The sequence below is a fragment of the Girardinichthys multiradiatus genome, chromosome 5, assembly GCF_021462225.1.
Source record: "Girardinichthys multiradiatus isolate DD_20200921_A chromosome 5, DD_fGirMul_XY1, whole genome shotgun sequence".
In the NCBI taxonomy this organism is placed as follows: Eukaryota; Metazoa; Chordata; class Actinopteri; order Cyprinodontiformes; family Goodeidae; genus Girardinichthys; species Girardinichthys multiradiatus.
In genome coordinates this window covers 12,231,120-12,251,909 of record NC_061798.1, presented here as the reverse complement: position 1 = coordinate 12,251,909, position 20,790 = coordinate 12,231,120, and the positions used below count along the sequence as shown (strand labels likewise).

General features: G+C 40.7%; 1 protein-coding gene across 4 annotated transcripts; it reads left to right on the top strand.

Annotated features, from left to right (window-relative positions):
- Positions 1 to 703: 703 nt before the first annotated feature.
- On the top strand, positions 704 to 18,631 carry LOC124868486 (polycomb protein suz12-B-like). 4 transcript variants are annotated; one of them, XM_047365845.1, is made up of 18 exons: positions 704 to 1,033; positions 1,291 to 1,435; positions 3,516 to 3,562; positions 3,648 to 3,712; positions 3,792 to 3,860; positions 3,964 to 4,013; positions 5,625 to 5,710; positions 5,801 to 6,023; positions 6,145 to 6,250; positions 6,333 to 6,438; positions 8,308 to 8,485; positions 8,927 to 8,971; positions 10,030 to 10,118; positions 10,322 to 10,474; positions 13,213 to 13,370; positions 13,561 to 13,759; positions 14,283 to 14,362; positions 16,988 to 18,631. In XM_047365845.1, the coding sequence occupies exons 1-18, from the start codon at positions 1,019 to 1,021 to the stop codon at positions 17,298 to 17,300; spliced, it is 2,127 nt and encodes a 708-aa protein (XP_047221801.1). In that variant the 5' UTR covers positions 704 to 1,018; the 3' UTR covers positions 17,301 to 18,631. The 4 variants fall into 4 exon arrangements, with proteins under 4 accessions (XP_047221801.1, XP_047221804.1, XP_047221803.1 ...); XM_047365846.1 differs by having other exon boundaries at positions 707 to 1,033; positions 10,033 to 10,118; XM_047365848.1 differs by lacking the exon at positions 8,927 to 8,971 and having other exon boundaries at positions 10,033 to 10,118.
- The last annotated feature ends 2,159 nt before the right edge of the window (positions 18,632 to 20,790 follow it).

The window sequence follows — 20,790 nt, the reverse complement described above, 5'->3', positions numbered from 1 at the left end:
ATCTCACAGAGTAGGTTTAGTTTGCTAGTTCACAAGCACTTCTTCCATTGATCTCTTAACACATACTTTCAAGCTATAATAAGATTGTCTTGTACATACATTTGTGATCTTTTACATTTTCTTTCAATATCAAGAAGTCACAAAATATAGTGAGACCACACCATGGCATCATCAAATTTCTTAAAAAACACACATAACATTCTTCTTTCCCGAACAAATATATGTACAAAGCACCACAATGTTAGCCCAATATCAGACAGAACTGTCGTTGTTAAAGAGAAGCTATCAATTGAACGAATGCCCAATCATGACGGAGCAGCTTGTTTTAAACTGTACATTAGGGCTGCTTTTCACTTGATGCCACAAAGAGGACTGTGTTGAAAAGCTTCCAGTAAAGAACTTGTTTGATACGAGCTTTTAATGCTTCAGAAAACCTCATTTGGCCATGACAAATAAAGTATGCATTAGTGATCTACCCCACATCTCTTTTGTTTGTATTTTGTTTATTGGTGCATTTTTCGAATTTAAATATATTTACACCTCTGTCCATTTTTAACACGCACCAGGTTAGTAAATACAATGCTGTATAAAAGTTGGGCGCTTGGTTGTTTTAACATGAAAGCTTGTGAAGTGGATTTCCCGCAAAATCGTTGAAGGCGAGGGCGGGGTGTACGTCATGTCCGGAGATCATTGTCCAATAAGCCCGCTGCTCTCTCTCGGCTCCTCTTTTATTGGCTGACAACCCACTCTTGCTCTGTTGTTTAGTACAAACTAAAGGGAGCTATATTCAGCTTACATAAATCACCCTTCTTTATCTGTTTGCTTGATCTGAACAGGAATTACGTTGATATATATTTGTTTTTGGATCAGCGGAAATAAGCGGGACTTTGGGAGTGAGGACGGTTGTTTTTTTTTCTTCTGTGAACCATGCTAGCCCTGCTAGCTAATTAGCCTCCGTGTCGTTGCCTCCTCTTCATGGGTTCCGGCTGTTGAATCCTGCCAGTCGTCTAAGACATTAATGCCATCAGCCAGGGTGGGTTACCTTTAAATACGTTCATTATTTTCCACAAGATAAATTTCCGGCTTTATTTACCTTCCCAGTTTTCATTCTACTTTGAAATCCCAAGATAGCAAACAGGTTAGCCATGCTTCTAGCCGAGCTAGTTGGTGCTGGCTATGCTGCTAATGCCAGAGAATGTGCCTTATTCTGGCTAAGCTAACTGGTTGTATATCCCACCACCCGTTCTGTGGTGATGTATATCCCCATATGAGATGTTGTTTCCCTCCCAGAACTCGGGTCACATCATGAGCGGGGCGAGCTGCAAAGCTAACGGCGCCGTGTACCCCGCCTCATCCGCGCTGATGAACTCTGTGAAGAAGCCGAAAATGGAGCAGATCCAGGCCGACCATGAGCTCTTTTTACAGGCCTTTGAAAGTAAGATTTCCCTGCTTTCTGTCTCCCGGTTTTACTTTTTCCTGGTTTCCCTACATTCTAATCCGATCTATAGGAAAGTTACCTTTGTTTTGCTGGCGTTTTTCTCTCTGGCCTCCGGTTTAACAGCTCCTCATAGTGTTGAACCAGACGTGAAAATAGTGAATGTGTTTGGCAGTAAATGTCAGACTGAACTTTATGGCAGACTCGTTAATTGTCTCGGTTAAACCCAATCAGGTCATTTTTTTATTTTGTTTTTTACAGTACTTTCTTCATTTTTATATGATTTCTGAAAGTAAACCAACATTGACGAGAATGACCGTAACAATACAAATATCATATTTACAAACACGTGATGTAACAGGTAATCAGGTATAGTTATGTATAATAAGTTTGAGTAATACGTGGGTGTGAATTATACCCCGTTCTGTTTGGGCTGCACCATATCTTGTGATGGTTATAATGATAGTAAATATTGCAATGACGACATCAGTTGTTATATATACCTATTTTATTTTTTCCTCTCTTTCTAATCTGTGCTACCATCACTCTGTGACCTTCAACGTTTTGGCCAATGTCATTCATATCTGCTGCTGTAAGACTCAGTGCAACTGGCTAAATTTTACATTAGCATATAAAATACAAGTTCATAACACTTGGAATATAATTAACAATTATCACACTCCAAACAGTCATTTGCACTTTGAATATTGCACACAATGATATTGTGATATATTGTGCAGCCCTAGTTCTGACCAACATAAGAGAGTGGCAGACTTGTAGTACTTGGCAGGATTAATGGCTTAATGAGGTCACTTCCGGTTTAGTTTGATGTTTTTTTTTTAGGATCACAAAGCTGGTTCACTGGTGGTCTGCCTCAGTGGTAGCTTATGCTGCTAAAGAGCAGGTTAGATTTCCAAAATACTGATCAAAACTATTGCAGCACAGCTCCTTACCAATCAGTGGAAAATTAAGTAAGTGAAAAATGATAAGTGTGGATGCGTGTTTTAATTATACCATTACTTCTTACATAATAATGGAATCTCCGCAGAATCGGTAGGTGCAGTGTGTACCTAAACAGAGACGGATTACTCTAACGTGTGTTAAAATTAATGTTGTGTTTCTTATTTCAAATATCTCCTTCAGAAAAGAGGTCCTCGTCATTTATGATGAGCATTTGGGACAAGAGTGGATCATACCGTCCAACCTGCTACATAGTCTGTCTCAACGTTCATGTTCAAACTCATGTTACTTGTACCATTTTGAATTCACAGAATAACTCCAACACCTTTCTGGATGTAGCAAAGTGGATTTAGTCATTTGCAGTATCTCCACCCAGTGTAGATTATTCTAAGGCAAAGAGGAATTAGGATTATGTGTAACTGAGTTTAAAACCTTCTCAGATGTTCAGTAGCTACCATCTGCACGTTTAACACCATTAGATTTTAGATTACTAAATGTTAGATACATTCATGCTTTAAAATTTTCGTAAGAGGAGTAATTTGCACTTTTACAGTTTTTAATGTTTTTGGGTAGAGTGATTGATCCTTTTATTCCTTCTCCACCTGTTTTACATGGAAGCACACATATCCACAGTTAATTCCTACTTACCAAGTTATACCCAGCTTTGTAGCATCATTTACACACAATCTTAATGTTGGAGTTATTTAAACCTAATCCCTTAAAGGAAACCTGGATATGTTGAACCTGCTTCCTAGCATAGGGCCCATGTAAGTGACGTAAACACAACAGAATTGCCTGGGTGAAGAGGTTGTAATGTTGTCTTGAATAATTTTTGGCAGTGAATCTGGAGACTTCGATGTCCCAGACTGTCTTGCATGTAATTCCACACAGGAACCAATGAGAAGAGTGCGTTTTGTGGAGAGCTACCAACAAACTGTAAATGGTCTGATACAAGTTAGATGGTAACCGTAAGCTCCAAATGGATACATGCCAATAAAAAATTTTTTAATGCGTGTAGTTTTCGGTTAGAGAAGGTGACTAAGAGACAGATTGTGCAGCACAGCCAGATTTTACCTGATTATTTAAAATGTATATTCATCGTTTGTCTAATTCTTCCTAGAGCCTACTCAGATATACAGATTCCTCCGCACAAGGAACATCATTGCAGTAAGTGGACTCTTATACCTTGTTTCTTTCAGACATTTACCCGCACCTACAAACGTGTTCTCACCTCTTTTTTTTCCTCTTTCAGCCCATATTTTTGCACAGGACCCTCACCTTCATGTCTCACAGAATGAACCGAACCAATGCCAGAAGGTACACAGTCTGCACATCTTCACAGCAGACATTGTTTAAAGCCTGTTAAAAATCATGTTGTGGACCTGTTGACTTGTAGGAAAACATTCAAAGTGGATGATATGTTAAAGGCCGTGGAGAAAATGAAGGTAGAGCAGGATTCTCCAAGGTAACAAAGCTCTAAGCGTTGCACTTTAAAGTATTTGAAGAGACATTTAAAAAGAACTTAACGTCAGTCTTTAATGCACGTGTATTGTTACATATCTTTTTAGCTTGTCTTCACATCTACAATTAACGTTCACCGGGTTCTTCCATAAGGATGGTAAGCAGTCGTTTGGTTTTTCTTTGTTCCCAAAACAGTATCTGAATGAAAATGGGCGTTCTCCTGTAATACTCGGCACTTATGGTCAACCTGTACTGCTCTGCTGATCGGTTCTGCCTGAAAAGCTAAAACCAATTTCCAGATGAACAACAATGGTCGCCGAGGAGCCTCGCAGTACAGCAGCCGAATTACAAGGCTCACATAAGAAACGTTGGTTACGTTTGTGCGAGATTTTGTTGGAGATTTGAAATCACAGCGAGAAATTTAAGCTTCTGATCAGAGGAAGTAACGGATAAAAAAAAAAATACAGCCTTCAAACTCATATTTGGCTACAGTGATCTTCCATGCTAGCCACTTTTACAGACACGGACAGATGTGTTGGTACCCTTCAAGTAAAAATACTGACAAATCAGCCTTTGCTTTGATTATTTATTCGTTGAATATTTAATGTAAATAAACAAATGAAAATAGCTTGGACTGTAAAAACCAACAGGTAGATTTGTCAACTCTTGCTTAGTATGCTGTTTATAATCTCTCTCAGGTTTTACTGGTGGTGTCTTCATACTGGCGTTTTCAGATCATACCATTGATGTTCAATGGATTAAGATCTAGAATCATGAAGGTTCATTTAGGAATAGGGCAATGCTTTCTTTTTAGCTGTCTTTGAGTGGTTTTAGCAGTGTGTTGGAGAACCAGTAAGCTGTGACTAAGTCTGAGCTTTCTGAAGCTGGGCTGAATATTTGCTTCCAGGAGTCCTTGGTAATCTTCAGAACTACATTGCCCTGTACAGATTCAAGCCTTTAGATGCAGCAGACCCTGAACTAAACCGAGCTCCCTCCATGTTAAACCGTAGGTATGTTCTTTTCTATGCAAGCTTCTGTTTTCCGGCTGTAGACGTAAAGCCGATGGAACTGGTCACAAATCTCCAGGTTCGTCTCATCAGTCTAATTTGTTTTCTCCTATAAGTTCTGGGAGTTTTCATCATGCATTTTGAATCAAATCTTACTTTCTGTATTTTTTGTCAACAATTGAGCTTTCTGGGTCTTCCCTGGCCCCCAGTATGGTTGAAAATCGTGTCATACCTTGACCTTCAAGTTCAGCTTGAACAGTTTTGCGCTTGTTCATAGACACGGTCTTTCTGATCCACCTGGGGTCATATTTCCTATTGTATCCCCACTCTGGGATGTTAGCTACAGCCCTAATAGCCTTCTCCTCTGTAATAATAAGGGTAGCTGTGGCCAGAGGAACATGGAGCTGCTGGGAGATGGGCTTATACCCATTACCCTTTGATGTGGGTATCTATAATCTTCTTTCTGAGCTCCTCAGATAACTCTTTCCTTTGGTTTGTCTGGTCCAGTTTCAATGTGCTGCACTCTTTAGTGGTACCAACAAATCTGTCCATCCTATGTAAAATAACACAATTTATCTTCATTTTACTTTATTATATAATAAAGGTTTGTGGATAGACATTAAACATGCTTTTATTTGAAAAACTCTTGATAAGTCAAGCAGTGTTTTAATGAGCTATAATGGTATCAATAGAAATCTTCCATGTTTGACTGCATTTAGCTGACAGGAGGGTTAATGTAAATGTTTTTTGTCGCTTTACAGAAAAGCCATCTCAGAACTCAGAAAACGAGCAACATTCTGTGTCTTTAGAGGTGCTACTCGTCAAAGTCTGCCATAAAAAACGCAAGGTATAGTTTAAAACCAACTCACTGAAGCTGATCATTTGTCTTCGTTGTCCTGACTTCCCCGCTGATGACTCTCGTAATTATTCACTTCAGGATGTCAGTTGCCCGATAAAACAAGTGCCTACCGGTAAAAAGCAGGTGCCTTTGAATCCTGACTCGAAGCAAACCAAGTCGGGCTCCTGCCCCTCGTTACTCGTCCCCAGCAATGAGTTTGAGCCCAGCAACAGCCACATGGTGAAGTCCTATTCGCTCCTCTTCAGGGTGTCGCACACGGGGAGAAGTGGCCTGGTTAATGGGGAGGCCAATGAGAATATTGGTGCGTTAGCATTTCAGAAATTGCATGCTCTGGTTTATGTTTAGCTGCTGCTAGCTAATTTTAAACATCATTAAAATTTTTGTTTGCCCTTTCATCTTGAAAATGTCACTTTTGTGCTAAGATGTGTCAGATACTCCCAGTCGAAAGAAGAGAAGTTCATCCCACAGAGAGGAGGGGGGGACCACAGAGACCTACGTTGCACAGATGACTGTCTTTGATAAGAACCGGTAAGCGGCTGTGGTCCTTCTCCTTTTTCCTGCGGATTTTTAGCTGAACGTCTTTTTAGAAAGTGCTTCCGTTCTTCTACAGGAGGCTTCAGCTGCTGGATGGAGAGTACGAGGTGTCGATGCAAGGCATGGATGAGAGTCCCGTGAGCAAAAAACGGGCAACATGGGAAACAATCCTTGATGGCAAGGTGGGTGGCTATCAACATTTTTACAGTTGCTTTGTCAGCGCCTGTAGGTCCACGGTGACAGTTGTCCAGAGTTGTTTGTACAGCATATTGAGACACAATATTATCTAATAACTTTATATTAATAATAACTCTCATTGTAAGCAGAATGTGTTGTCTGCTCTGACTGGTTGCTTTCAGTGAACAGATGGAGCGAGAAATCCACTTGAGACCAGAACCGGACGATTTAATGCTTGACTGGCCTTGGGCTGAAACTCCAGAATTAGAGCTTTTTTCCATTCAGTGAATGCACCATACCTAACACTACTAGGTCATGCTGCCACCAACACCCTTTGATGTAGATGTTGTTGCTGAGGGAAGAAAACTCAAAGTTGGCCAGAAAGAGTATTAAAAAAAAAATAATAATAAATCAGTGGAAGCACAAAAGCTGTACGAAGCTTCTGCAAAGAAAACTTCTTTCTGTGGAGGCATCTCTGTGGGGTGTTTATTCAGACTGCTACAGTGGAGATCTGGACTTAAACTGGTTCTGATTGTTTTGCTCTTTTGCTGTTTCTTTTACATTTGTAATTTTGACAGCTAATCTGCCTCAGGATTTAACCTAGAGCTCAGATATTAATTAAAGTTACTGTTTTACAGTGCTGGGTGTAGAAATGTTGGGTGGTGGCGGGGGGGCTACATTAGCGATGAAATAATAGGGAAACTGATTTTTATAGTAAACTCTGCTAATGGCTTAGTATAAGATGGTAAAGAGGATTTAAAATATAAACTTAAAATAATGGATTATTTTTAATTATTAAATCGCTGTTTTAAGGAAACCCTCTCTCATGCACACTGTGTGACGTCGCCTCTGGTCTTAACAAAATGATCCCGGCAGGAAGGCTAGAAAGGATATTTTGAATGCTGTTAAAGTTGTTTAAAGAGCTGAAATTCATACCAACAGTTCAAAACTTTACAGAACCAAAGATTGGAAATCGACCTTAAAACTCTGTGTGTCTTTAGACACTCGTACTCATCGTCTTCTGTTTGACTGGGACCGGGTCGTGAAGCAGCAGTCTCAGCAGAGACTCCCAGACACCACCTCCAGCTCTTCTGGGGGAAGCCGGATCAGTAAATTGAGAGCTTTGCCTTTTGGCTCATCTTTCTCTTTACGTCAACCAATGGGCACAGCGTCTGCTGACCGATCTGTCTGTCGTTTCCCCCCCCCCCCCCAAAGATGCTTAAACTCCTCCACTTGAGGCAGGAATTCCCCTCCGATCTGGAGAGGGCAAGCCACGATTTTCTGGTCGAGAACCACGGCATCAGACTTGGAGGAACTGATTCTTATACCCGCCGCTTCCCGTCTTTACACATTTTGGTTCATATCTGGCTGGAATTGGAAATCAAGAGTTTAATTGGATATAAATTTGGCCTCCTGTTTTTTTTTTTTTCTCGGCTAAAACTCATGAACTCAAAAATTGTTTCAACAATTAACATTCTTTCGAAGCTTACTCATTTTTTAGGTTTCCCCCAACCAGTCAGCTGCAGGATCTACAACTGTAAAATTATTTTCCCCTCTCTATTCATTAAATGCCTCCTAACTAAGAATTCCCACCATTTTCAGTCTGTAAGCCTAACTAATAGGAAGCCTGTTGAATAAAGATCACATAATCGCTAGGACCAAATGCTTTTATAGATAAAATATCAAAGAACCAGCAGTGCATTCTTCTCCTGTTTGATTATAATACTGAAAAAATCTGATCCGAATCTGACTCGGCAGGTGAGACCTCGATGAAAACCAGAACACCGTAAAGCACATAGTGTTTCACCTGAGAAGCGTTTTGTCACAGCAACAAACAGTACGACAAACCGTTACTCTGCATGTCTGTCCCACAGAGAATCCCCCCGTTTGAGACATTTTCTCAGGGACCCACGCTGCAGTTTACGCTGCGTTGGACAGGTGATGCCAGTGCAAAGTCCACTGCCCCTGTAGCCAAACCTCTTGCTACCCGCAACTCAGAAACCACCAGCCCAATGGAGACCCGGACCAGCCACCACCGTGCAGCCCTTATGAGTATGTATAGAACTCTGTTCAAGTTGAGGTTAATTTAAGAAATGTATGCAGCCTTTAGTTTGTGTTAGGTCATTTTATTTTGTTTATATGTCACATTAGTTTTATATAGAGGAGTGACAGGAGAAGATGGTACACGGCGATCCAATATTCCTGTCATAAGTCAGATCTAAGCAAAGCTAAACAAGTCAAGGCTCTGGGATCACTAGCATCTGTGTGACATAACGTATTTTACCACTTTCACCTGTAGAGTCCCTTTCAGACATGAGAACTAGATGTTTTATGAAATAGTTTTTTAATGAGCTGTTTTTATTATGAGGTAATTTGTGGTAGACGGCAACCTTTTAAAACGTTCTTCACTAAGAATTTCTATTCAGTTTATTGTTATGCAAGAAAATAAGTGAGTTAGTCATTACATAATATCTTATTTCTGTTACTTCTCAGAGAAACATTCAACAGAGATCAACTCATGTAGCACACAACTAAAGTGTAAGCATTGCTTTTTTGCTTCATATTCCAACGTAACGTTCCAGTCCTAATGAGATGTATATCTTTACTAGGGATGCACCAGTTGATCGGCCTGTTATCATTACTTAAATAGCAAATATTGAACAATCAGCATGTTCTCTGATGCTTTTAGTCTAGAGTTTAGGAAAAATGTAATTACAGTTAAGGACAAATGCTTTAATGCACAGGTGGAGGACCCCCTTGAATTTTAGAACCATTATCTCTGTCACTAAACCTGGAAAAGCTTGTTTTCTGTTATGGTTGATGTTAAAACATTGTATTGTTGAATTAAATGATGCTTTTCAAGTTGTGGGGTGCATCTGCTGCCAGACCAACATGGTTTACCTTGTGGAGCTGCCAGCCCGGTCCTCAGACCTTCCAATAAAAAATGTTTGGGCAAAATTCAGAAAGGCAAAACCAAGAAATAAGAAAAAAACTATGCAATATTGTCCAAAGGGGAACAGTTTTTTTTTTTTTTTTTTTTTTTTTTAGGAAAAATGCTGATTACCACCCAAAGCATGAGAATAAGTAAAAAAAAATTCCCTATAAAATCCCCTATAATCCAACAAAGTATTTCACATTTTTCATTCACACAACAGAAAAAGAAAATAACAAAAGGAGGATTGAGAAAATAGTATATATTTTATTTATTTATTTAAAATTAAGAGTGACACATTTGACCTATCTTGAGTCAGGGGCACCTAGAAATGGTCTTCCTGTAAAGAAAATGGTTTGTCCTAATAGGGTTTGGATCCACAGACTAAAAATTATAATGAGGTTGTATTGGAAAGAAAACTGCAAAGCTGTATTGGCCTAAAAATAGTCTGATTGGTGCATCTCTAGTATAGACGTATATGTTTGACAGGTACATGGTTCAACAGTGTTGTATGTTATTTTGGTCTGGAAGGGACTAATCCATTGTTCAAATTTGTGTTGCATATTGGAGTGTGAAGGGAACATGTTACAGTTTGGTCTCAAATGCAAAATTTGTTCATATTTGTGATACACAAAGAATTAACTTCTGCATCTGTTCCTGTCAGCAGTGAAAGAGTCAGTCAGCACAGACACTCAGACGAGGAAAGAGCAGGTCCCATCTGAACCGCGACAGAAGCTCCGTATATTATATCAGGTACATCTCACAGCAGTAAGGAAAACATTGGGATCGGGTTGGATCACCTCCTGAGACATTTGGGAAATAATAATAATGAATTGTGAATATTGACCTTGACAGAAAAGGTGTTTGGCATTTAATGGTGCTGTTTTTGAAACCCTGCTTACATCTGTTGTGGGTTGAACCTCCTTGTAGTAATCCTGTGATGTGCTCTCCATTAGTTCCTGTACAACAATAACACAGGGCACCAGACGCAGCAGACGGAGGCGAGAGATGATCTCCACTGTCCCTGGTGTACTCTGAACTGCAGCAAACTCTACAGCCTGCTCAAACACCTCAAGATCTCCCACTCGCGTTTCATTTTCAACTATGTGGTAAGGATGGGAGGCTGGACCTTCTTATCTGAAAGGTTTTCATGCTATTTTTCTATCAGGTAATAAACCAGAAGTGCTGAAGAAGGGAAAAGATCAGAATATCCCAGTCATGGTGCCAATGATGCTTCATCAGACAATGCACAGCTTTGTTTCTAGTCATCCCTGGACTCCATTGAGAGAAGTCATGTAATTCTTGGGAAATGTTCCTGTTTGCTGTGCATTTACACAATTATCAGAGCACACTATACGTTCTACCAGTGCATCTTGACTTTTTGTGTTTCTAGCATTGCTTTAGTTCTGTGATCAGTTTTGTAGATTCACATTTATCAGCCGTAGCTTTCTGCCACCACTTGGGGGCAGTGTCAGAATGGACCTGGACATTAGACGGCTGTCACCTTTCTTTACTCTGTGTTTGTCCTCAGTAAGTTTGGGCCAGATCTATTTTTGTAATACCATCCATCCTTTGTAAACAAAGTACTGCGTTATACGATGCTTGTCTTGCTATGAATAATAACTGCATGTGGCTTTCTGATAGACAATGCTGAACAAAGTGGTTTAAGCAGTTGGTAAATGGGTACAGAAGTACTCAATCAAAAACTTCCTTACATTATATGTTGCAGAACAAACACATCACCCCTAAATATTGTTTTTGTCAGAAATCAGCAAATCTGCATCATGAGATCATCCAGCCTGAGCAGGGACCACAGCAGTAAGGCTGCACAATGTATCGCAAATATGTCATCATTCCAATGTCAGTGTGTGCAATATTCATATTACAAAGGACTGCTTGGGGTGGAATAATTGTTGGCTAATATACAGGTCCTTCTCAAAATATTAGCATATTGTGATAAAGTTCATTATTTTCCATAATGTCATGATGAAAATTTAACATTCATATATTTTAGATTCATTGCACACTAACTGAAATATTTCAGGTCTTTTATTGTCTTAATACGGATGATTTTGGCATACAGCTCATGAAAACCCAAAATTCATATCTCACAAAATTAGCATATTTCATCCGACCAATAAAAGAAAAGTGTTTTTAATACAAAAAACGTCAACCTTCAAATAATCATGTACAGTTATGCACTCAATACTTGGTCGGGAATCCTGTGGCAGAAATGACTGCTTCAATGCGGCGTGGCATGGAGGCAATCAGCCTGTGGCACTGCTGAGGTCTTATGGAGGCCCAGGATGCTTCGATAGCGGCCTTTAGCTCATCCAGAGTGTTGGGTCTTGAGTCTCTCAACGTTCTCTTCACAATATCCCACAGATTCTCTATGGGGTTCAGGTCAGGAGAGTTGGCAGGCCAATTGAGCACAGTGATACCATGGTCAGTAAACCATTTACCAGTGGTTTTGGCACTGTGAGCAGGTGCCAGGTCGTGCTGAAAAATGAAATCTTCATCTCCATAAAGCTTTTCAGCAGATGGAAGCATGAAGTGCTCCAAAATCTCCTGATAGCTAGCTGCATTGACCCTGCCCTTGATAAAACACAGTGGACCAACACCAGCAGCTGACACGGCACCCCAGACCATCACTGACTGTGGGTACTTGACACTGGACTTCTGGCATTTTGGCATTTCCTTCTCCCCAGTCTTCCTCCAGACTCTGGCACCTTGATTTCCGAATGACATGCAGAATTTGCTTTCATTCGAAAAAAGTACTTTGGACCACTGAGCAACAGTCCAGTGCTGCTTCTCTGTAGCCCAGGTCAGGCGCTTCTGCCGCTGTTTCTGGTTCAAAAGTGGCTTGACCTGGGGAATGCGGCACCTGTAGCCCATTTCCTGCACACGCCTGTGCACGGTGGCTCTGGATGTTTCTACTCCAGACTCAGTCCACTGCTTCCGCTAGGTCCCCCAAGGTCTGGAATCGGCCCTTCTCCACAATCTTCCTCAGGGTCCGGTCACCTCTTCTCATTGTGCAGCGTTTTCTGCCACACTTTTTCCTTCCCACAGACTTCCCACTGAGGTGCCTTGATACAGCACTCTGGGAACAGCCTATTCATTCAGAAATGTCTTTCTGTGTCTTACCCTCTTGCTTGAGGGTGTCAATAGTGGCCTTCTGGACAGCAGTCAGGTCGGCAGTCTTACCCATGATTGGGGTTTTGAGTGATGAACCAGGCTGGGAGTTTTAAAGGCCTCAGGAATCTTTTGCAGGTGTTTAGAGTTAACTCGTTGATTCAGATGATTAGGTTCATAGCTCGTTTAGAGACCCTTTTAATGATATGCTAATTTTGTGAGATAGGAATTTTGGGTTTTCATGAGCTGTATGCCAAAATCATCCGTATTAAGACAATAAAAGACCTGAAATATTTCAGTTAGTGTGCAATGAATCTAAAATATATGAATGTTACATTTTCATCATGACATTATGGAAAATAATGAACTTTATCACAATATACTAATATTTTGAGAAGGACCTGTATAGTCCAAGTGTTAGGAACTTGTACTTTATATGCTAATGTAATATTTAGGCAGTTGGACGGAGTCTCACGGCAGCAGATGCAAATGACTTTGGCCAAAATGTTGAAGGTCATAGAGAGTAGGAAGCACAGATGAGAGTAAAGAAGAAAATAGGCATATATCCCAACTGATGTTGTCTTTGCAATATTTACTATAGTTGACTAAAGGTCTAAGAAAACTGTGTAGGCAGATAGTGTTGTACTGTACAGCATCTCATTAATAAATGCAACATCCTAATTCTGTTATCCTTTTTTCCATCTAATATGTTCAGCCTCACCCCAAAGGAGCAAGAATAGACGTGTCCATCAATGAGTGCTATGATGGCTCCTACGTGGGCAACCCTCAGGACATCCACAGCCAGCCGGGCTTTGCTTTTAGTCGAAACGGCCCAGTCAAAAGAACCCCAGTCACTCACATACTGGTTTCAAGGTAAATCCCACCTTGTTTGAACCCCTGCTAGGTCTTTATTTTTAATCAGTTAAGCAGTGATACAGCGTGTTTGGTGGAAAATTTTAAGTCTTCTCTAGACAAATACTGCAGTAGTAAAATCTTGGTTGCCCCACAATCTAAGCCTACTTATTTTTATAGCAGAATGCATTTTCTTTCTTGATGTCATTAGACCCAAGAGGACCAAACCGAGTCTGTCTGAGTTCTTGGAGTCTGAGGATGGAGACCTGGAGCAGCAGAGGACCTACGTCAGTGGACACAACCGGCTCTACTTCCACAGCGATAGCTGCATGCCCCTGAGGCCCCAGGAGATGGATGTGGACAGCGAGGACGAGAGAGACCCAGAGTGGCTCCGAGAGAAGACCGCTACGGTGAGAAGCTGCTACCATGTTCAGTCTTGTGACCTTTGACCTGACCTAGGGTCTTCATGTGTGTCCAGTCAGCTTGAAATCGGAATTTAAATAAATAAACCCTTCAAGTTTGAAGTGTATTGTTGGCTTCATGTGAAGATTTTGCTCTCTTAGGCTTGGCTGCATGCACATACAGTATAAAGTCTCCTTGAACTTTCCCAACAACCACAAACTTCATGGCCAAGACAGAGACAACATGCTGTGTTGGATAGAAAACTTCTGCTCAGGCAGTGCATTAATAAGATCTGTTTTTTTATTTCATTACCAGGTTTTGATTGTTTTTTTTTTTATAGCATAATTAAGGAAAAAATTAAAGAATTTTTTAATGAAGAATGAGACATGAGAACAGACATGATGAAAAGCAAACCAATGTAACCTGATAAAACTAAATGGTTATAGGAGGATAACATGCCTGGTGTCCTGGACCACTATCATCTGTGTTGATGCTAAATGCTAAATATTTCATCATTTCCCTCGTTGACAGCAACTGGATGAGTTCACAGACGTCAATGAAGGAGAGAAGGAGGTGATGAAGCTCTGGAACCTGCATGTCATGAAGCACGGGTATGTTCAAAATCTCAGTTTAGCGAGTCGTAGAGACTCTGTAATATTTATATTGGGATAACACAATAATATGAGTCTAAGTTTAAGTATAAAATTATCTCGAATTTCATAGCTGCAGCAAACTGGATTTCGAGATATTTTGAACTCTTAACACTTTGTAACCAGTTAGTTGTACTCTGCAGAGCTTCATAAGCAAACTCATTATTTGGGCGGAGATTTTTTGCTTGGCAAATATGATTTTAGGCCATTAAAATCTGTCAAGATTTTCCATACTAGGTCTTAAATAGTCTTTTGTTTTATCCTAAATTTGAACATTCATTCAGTCAGAGCTTCTTCAGTCAGAACAGGTAGCTTTTTTTCTTTCTGTGTAAAGCGTGGGTTCACTGCAGGAACATTTTCAGGAACCAGGGAAGATTTCTGGGGTAGTTTTTCTCTCCCCTGCTTTCCCAGAGGCAAATCGGGCAAAAGCAGTGAGAAATGTCCCCCAGGAAACAGCTCTGTTAGGCAGCTAGGATGTTTTGGACACACCCTGAACTAAAGATGGAGCTTTGTGGGGGGGCTGTGTGTGCGCTAATCATTTCTCCTAGTTAATCTGCATCTGCAACTCATATGTTGTGTTAACTTTAAATTACATCTGAGGGTTATGTATATTTTTATTGGAAAGTGTCAGATCAGACTTTCTAGAACAAGTGTGAACGCTCATATCTGGCCCATATCTGACTTTTTCAAGTCACATTTGAGCCACAGTCATATGTGGTCCTAAATCCGACTCGTATCTGATTTTTGGAATGTGACTCCAGTGGGAACGACCAAGGTGGATTAGTTGTGACTTTGATGTCACTTTCCATCGCATTTGTCACAGTATTGCGCTGCCCAACAGGAAACTGTAGCAGACGGGGGGCTAGAATAGAACTGCACAGTGGAGAGACAGCGAGACGCTAGAGCTCGTTAATAAACAGATAAAACTTGATTTAAACCTAAAGGCTCATAGGAACCGTCTGGATGTGGGACGTAGTTTGTATTGTAAAATTCGAATACAACCCTTCAAACGGAGGTTACCAGCATTGTGATAATCTGGTCCTGCTGCAGTCCGATACACTGGATTGCATCAAGTCTTCTGCCTGTGGAGTTGAGAGGAGGGGCGCTGACATGTATGATTAAAAGTTGCCCTCAACATAATAAAGTTCTGAATAAACTCCGTCTCTAAAGATATCAACCCTGCCCCACCATTGTTGGCTGTGTCTCCACATCCAAACAGCTTGTTGTGCTGAATTGGCGGTCAGATCTCCCTAAAAGGGAACAATAAAGAGTTTCACTCTCCTTTTATTCACTTTTGTTGTGCACTTAAACCTTAACACCTATTTCTCCGTGTTTACTGTTGTACTGCGCTTGACGATGCTCGTGTTATTATTTGCATGCGGGTCAGTTTGAAGCCACAACATTTTCAAAGTAATGTGAGCGACCACACAAAAAATCCGATTTCTGAGAAAATCGGATTTGAGCTTTAAGACCTGCAGTGTGAACGAAGCCTTAGAGTCAGGGGGCAGAGTTTACGTACGGCCCGGCTTTTAAAACACACAATAGAAACGCACCACTGAAAGACCAAGGTGGATCTAAAGGTTCTGGGAGAAAACGTTTCAGGAACCCACAGTAAAAAAAAAAAAAAGTACACGTCATCAGGGAGACATTACAATTTGAAGCATTCTTGAAAACCAGAACATGCCAGAATAATGTATTGGGGAAAAAAGATATAGAGACTTTTTTTGTTTTTGTAATCATTCGAATCCAGATTGAAAATTGAATCAAGCATTTTATCGATGACCAAGGTCAGAAGCTCAGGGACAATTATGAGCACGTTGTTGCTGAGAGGACAAATCTCACCTGGACCGCTGATCAATTGTTGGCAGAAAGACGTCACCTGGAGAGACTCTTGTTATGTGTTGTCCGTCACCATGGAAATGCTTTTTTATTGATAATGTATTGGAGTAGTGGCGGATGCTGGTCTTTCAAGGAGGGGAAGCTCAATTTCAAGATCGCTGATTCGCTTTCAATCAAAAAGGGATTCAGCCTCCGACAGATCATCCAATCATCGTGCAGAAGCTGAGCATCCGGCGAGCCGAGGCCAGCCCACTGCCCCATAGACCCCCAGAGACGCTGAGTGTCCGATGGGCGGGACAAAGCCCAGCATTTTTACTTCGCTACTGAACTCACTGTTTAAAGCACTGTGAAGCTAGGGGAATGAGTGAGAGGAAAGCCTCGTCGTTACCAGTGATAAGAAGCTGATTCTGAACAAAGCTGAGCGCGTTGTAGCGTACATTTAGTCAATGACATGTACACACAACAGTATATATTTGATCACTTATTTTTTGACATTTTAGGGGAAGCTGAGCTTCCCTTGCAGTCTTAGAACAATCGCCACTGTAATGGAGATATAAGTTTTGGAAAACTACAGAATAAGGAAGGACACTGGGCCCCATTAGGGGCTGCACCCCACAGTTTGAGAACCACCTGTTGATGCAGTTGGACTTATGGGAACTGAGCTCAAATCTAATTTCAAATGCCAACTCTATACCATCTTTTGAAACCCTTACTTTCACTAATTTTCTGCTCTGTTTTTTCCTCTAGCTTTATAGCAGACAACCAGATGAAACAAGCCGTCATGCTATTCGTGGAGAACCGCGGCGCTCACATCATCCGCCGCAACCTCTGCCGCAACCTCCTCTTGCACTTGGTCAGCATGCATGACTTCAACTTGGTGAGGACGGCCACCATTGATCGCGCAATGGCACGCCTGCAACAGATTCAAGAAGAGCTGCCAGACACCAAGGAGGATCAGCAGGACGACATAATGGGATCAGCGGGAGCCTACAACGGCAGCGGCGTCTCGTCCAGCGGCGGAAAGCAGGGCAAGAGGACAAAAAGTGCTCTAACAGACTAATGTCAGTCTGGTTGGAAGGGATGAAAACCAACAAGGAGTATTTCCAACCCTTTGGTGCTTAGATAGGTTAACAAACTGGTAGTCAGAGGATCTGAGCTGACCAGTACTAAGGCTAAACAGGTTTCTGTAACTTGAGAACTGAACCAAATATGAACAATATGACAGTGAATCACCCACATCCACTCAAACCAGGAGTTTGAGGACTCAATCTGATGCAAGTTGATTATACTTTTACCATGCGTGTCATAAGAGCCACCAAGGTCCCTGTTATTTAATGGGAGATTGAACAAACAGTATCTTGTCATATGGCACCACTGTTTTCACTATGTTGTGGAGGGTTGTATGAAGGCTACAGTTAAAATTGTACTGGGAACATTATCACTATTCGTACACACAGAATTTAACCATGTTTATAACTTTCAGCTGATTATTTTTAGCACTTCTTGGTTGTATTTAGAAAATAAAATCAACAAATTAAAAGAAAATATTGTGCCCCATCCAATATTAAGAATACTTTTCCTGCTCTCATTGGTGAAGAAATTGCAGGTGGATTGAGTGTAATTTAAAGCACCACACAGATGCTAGTGCCCTAATGAAAAGAATATCTTTAGTCGACATTAATGCCTGACATCTATGAACTCTGAAAAGCTTATGTTGGGATCCCAGCATGGTTATTGCTGGCATGAAAGTAGTGTTATAGTAGGAGCCTCGAACTTGAACATGGTAAATTCAAACTTGGTTTTCATCACTAGTAAGTGTTTTTGGTAAAAAGCTTACGAAAAGACAGGGAAACCAGCAGGATATTTTATGTTTCCTAGAAACCAGCAGCACATTACCCTCTGTGGCATGTTCAGTGAGTAGTATCAACAATAGCATACTTGGTTTTCTGATGTCCGCATCTGCAGTTTTTCCTATTTTATTCAAAGTTGTTTTACAGGTATCAGTAGCTGAAATAAATATGTATTCATGTAATCACATGAACTGTTTTTAGGTGGGTCCTGTTCCGGGTGTAGTTACCGACAGGTTGCAGTTTTTCTCTAATAGTGGTTGGCTGTTTATTTTTGATGCTTGGTCCTTGTTAGATACAGTTTATGCCAAAGGGGGAATAATTTCACCAGTCTGTTTTTTATTTTAATTTCATAAAACCATTTCATTTTTCAGTCGTATTTTGTTGTGCACATAACAGTCACCGTTTTAATCAGCCAAACTACCCATGTAGTTTTTCTCTGTTTCACTGGTCATTGATGCTGTCATATCCATCAATATTGTCTAAACACGTTGTGAACTTCGAAGTATTTTATATTTAAAAAAATAAAATACATTTGCCCTTATTCAAGCCTGTGACCGTTTTATAAATATGCATGCTAATAACAGTCCTGTTGTGAGTTTGTGATTACATAGCTGTGAAAGCAACGGTGGGCGTACAGTTAAGCCCAAAAGTATTCATACACCCAGCAGATTTAGGTTTAAAGTTATCTTTCAATTTTTACCAACATGTTTCTTTCGGCTGGAAATAATATTAGTGTTTTGGAGTGACCCAGCCCTGACTTAAATTTGTGGCGGGAGCTACAGATTAGATGATGGCAAGTAGGCCTTACAACCATTAAGGCGTTGGGGCTCATCACCAAAAATAAATCCTCAGACTAACGGTGGACACGTGCAGAAAGCCGATCAGCTGATTTAAAGGTTTGCAGTAATCAAAGATTTTTCCATTGATTATTCAAATCTGATTATTGAGATAATCTGTTTACGTTGTATTGTCTTTTGAAAGACGGCTGTTTTAATTAAACAAAACAAATGTAACTAAATCTGCCAGAAGTACTAACAATTGTAGGCCTTAACTGTACTTGGATGTAGCTGAACGAACTCCCTGTCGAAAAATCTAATGTTCTAACCCATTCATTGATGCACTCGGTGCTTTTTGCTCCATATTTTTTCTTAAAATAAAATCAGATTTTTCTCCCCGGGGAGGAGGCAACACCTTGGAACTCTTCTGGCCCATTACACATCTGGATAATGGGGCAATATTCTTTTAAAACCTGTCCACATCTGGACCAAGAGTCAGAGCCTTTTTGGAGGTCTGTAACCTTCCCCCTAACTACTGTTAGGAGAGCCCAGCTCAGCCGCGGTCAGTCAGGGAGGGGTCTTCTGCAGTGAACTGCTTCCCACTGTGAAATGGAATGGAAATAATGCTTTAAAGATAACAGAAAAGTGGTCAGATAGGACTTCATCAGTTACTAAGACCTTGCAAATGTTCAGACCCATACCAATGACTACTGTATGTCCAAAACATGTCCCTTTTTGTGTGTTGGCTGTTCAACAAGTTCAGTCAAACCAACATTTTTAACTGTATCACATAGTTATTTTGCCCCTTTGTCTTAAGGGTTGTCAACATGGATGTTGAAGTCTTCCACAATTATAGAACTGTTGTAATCAACACATATGGTTATTGAAGATCATTGAAAAAGATTTCAGAGGGCCAGAAACATTCATAAATAGAGCTCGAGTCGGGCCCTTAGCCTGGACAGCCAGATTTTCAAAAGAGTCACATTTGCCAAAGAACACCTTTTTACAATTTAGTGAATCATGAAACACAGTGGCCTCCCTCCACCTCTCCTATGCTCCCTGATCTAACATGTAATTGGAAGGCATTGACTATCAGTGTGGGTCTCTCACTATTTTCATCTAACCATGTTTCTGTTAATATAACATCAAGATTACGCTCAGTAATGAAGTAATTGATTCAAAATAATTTCCCTGATGAAGATCTTATGTAATAGAGCCAGTTTAAGTAACTTAGTGGCTTGTAATATTTCTGTGGCAAGTTGACCTTGACATGGAAAATATTTTAAGTTTAATGTCTGTCTGTTGTTTCTTATCTTATTAGCTTTGTTTGTTCTGTTACGTATCAACACAGAGATATTACAGCTTTCTCCCATTGGGGGCCCAAGCTTTTCCTAGAGATAATCACTGCTGGTAGTCTTATCACATGGCACCTTTACATATCACAAATATGTTTCTGGAACATCCTGACCACAAGCAAGCTTGTCATCAGCTGGACGATAATGGGTGTTTTGTGCAAGAAATGTGAGATTCGAGTAAATCGTATTCCGTTCTTGACAAGGTTTTTCATGTTGCCAGTTAAGTCTGGGAGAGGGGAGTCTGGGCTTAATGGAGATAAGGGAGAGGTGGGTGGGGTCTGGGGGGAAGGGGGTTTGGGGTCCTCTGTTGGGGCTAGGGGTGTCCACTTGTCCTGTTGGAGTCTGGGGAGACTCCATTTGTTGTAGTGATGTTCTTCTGTGTCATTTTTTCTCCATGGTTGATCCCTATCTCAGCAGGCTGCAGTTGTACTTCAAAACGCCGTTCTGCCAGTTGTTTTGAACTCTCGTCTCTGGTTTTTGGCCAAGGCAGCGGGTGTCTGATTCACAGAACAGAAAATGTTGGAAGTGACGAGTCATACTCCTTATTAAGACAAAATCCATCTTTCTTG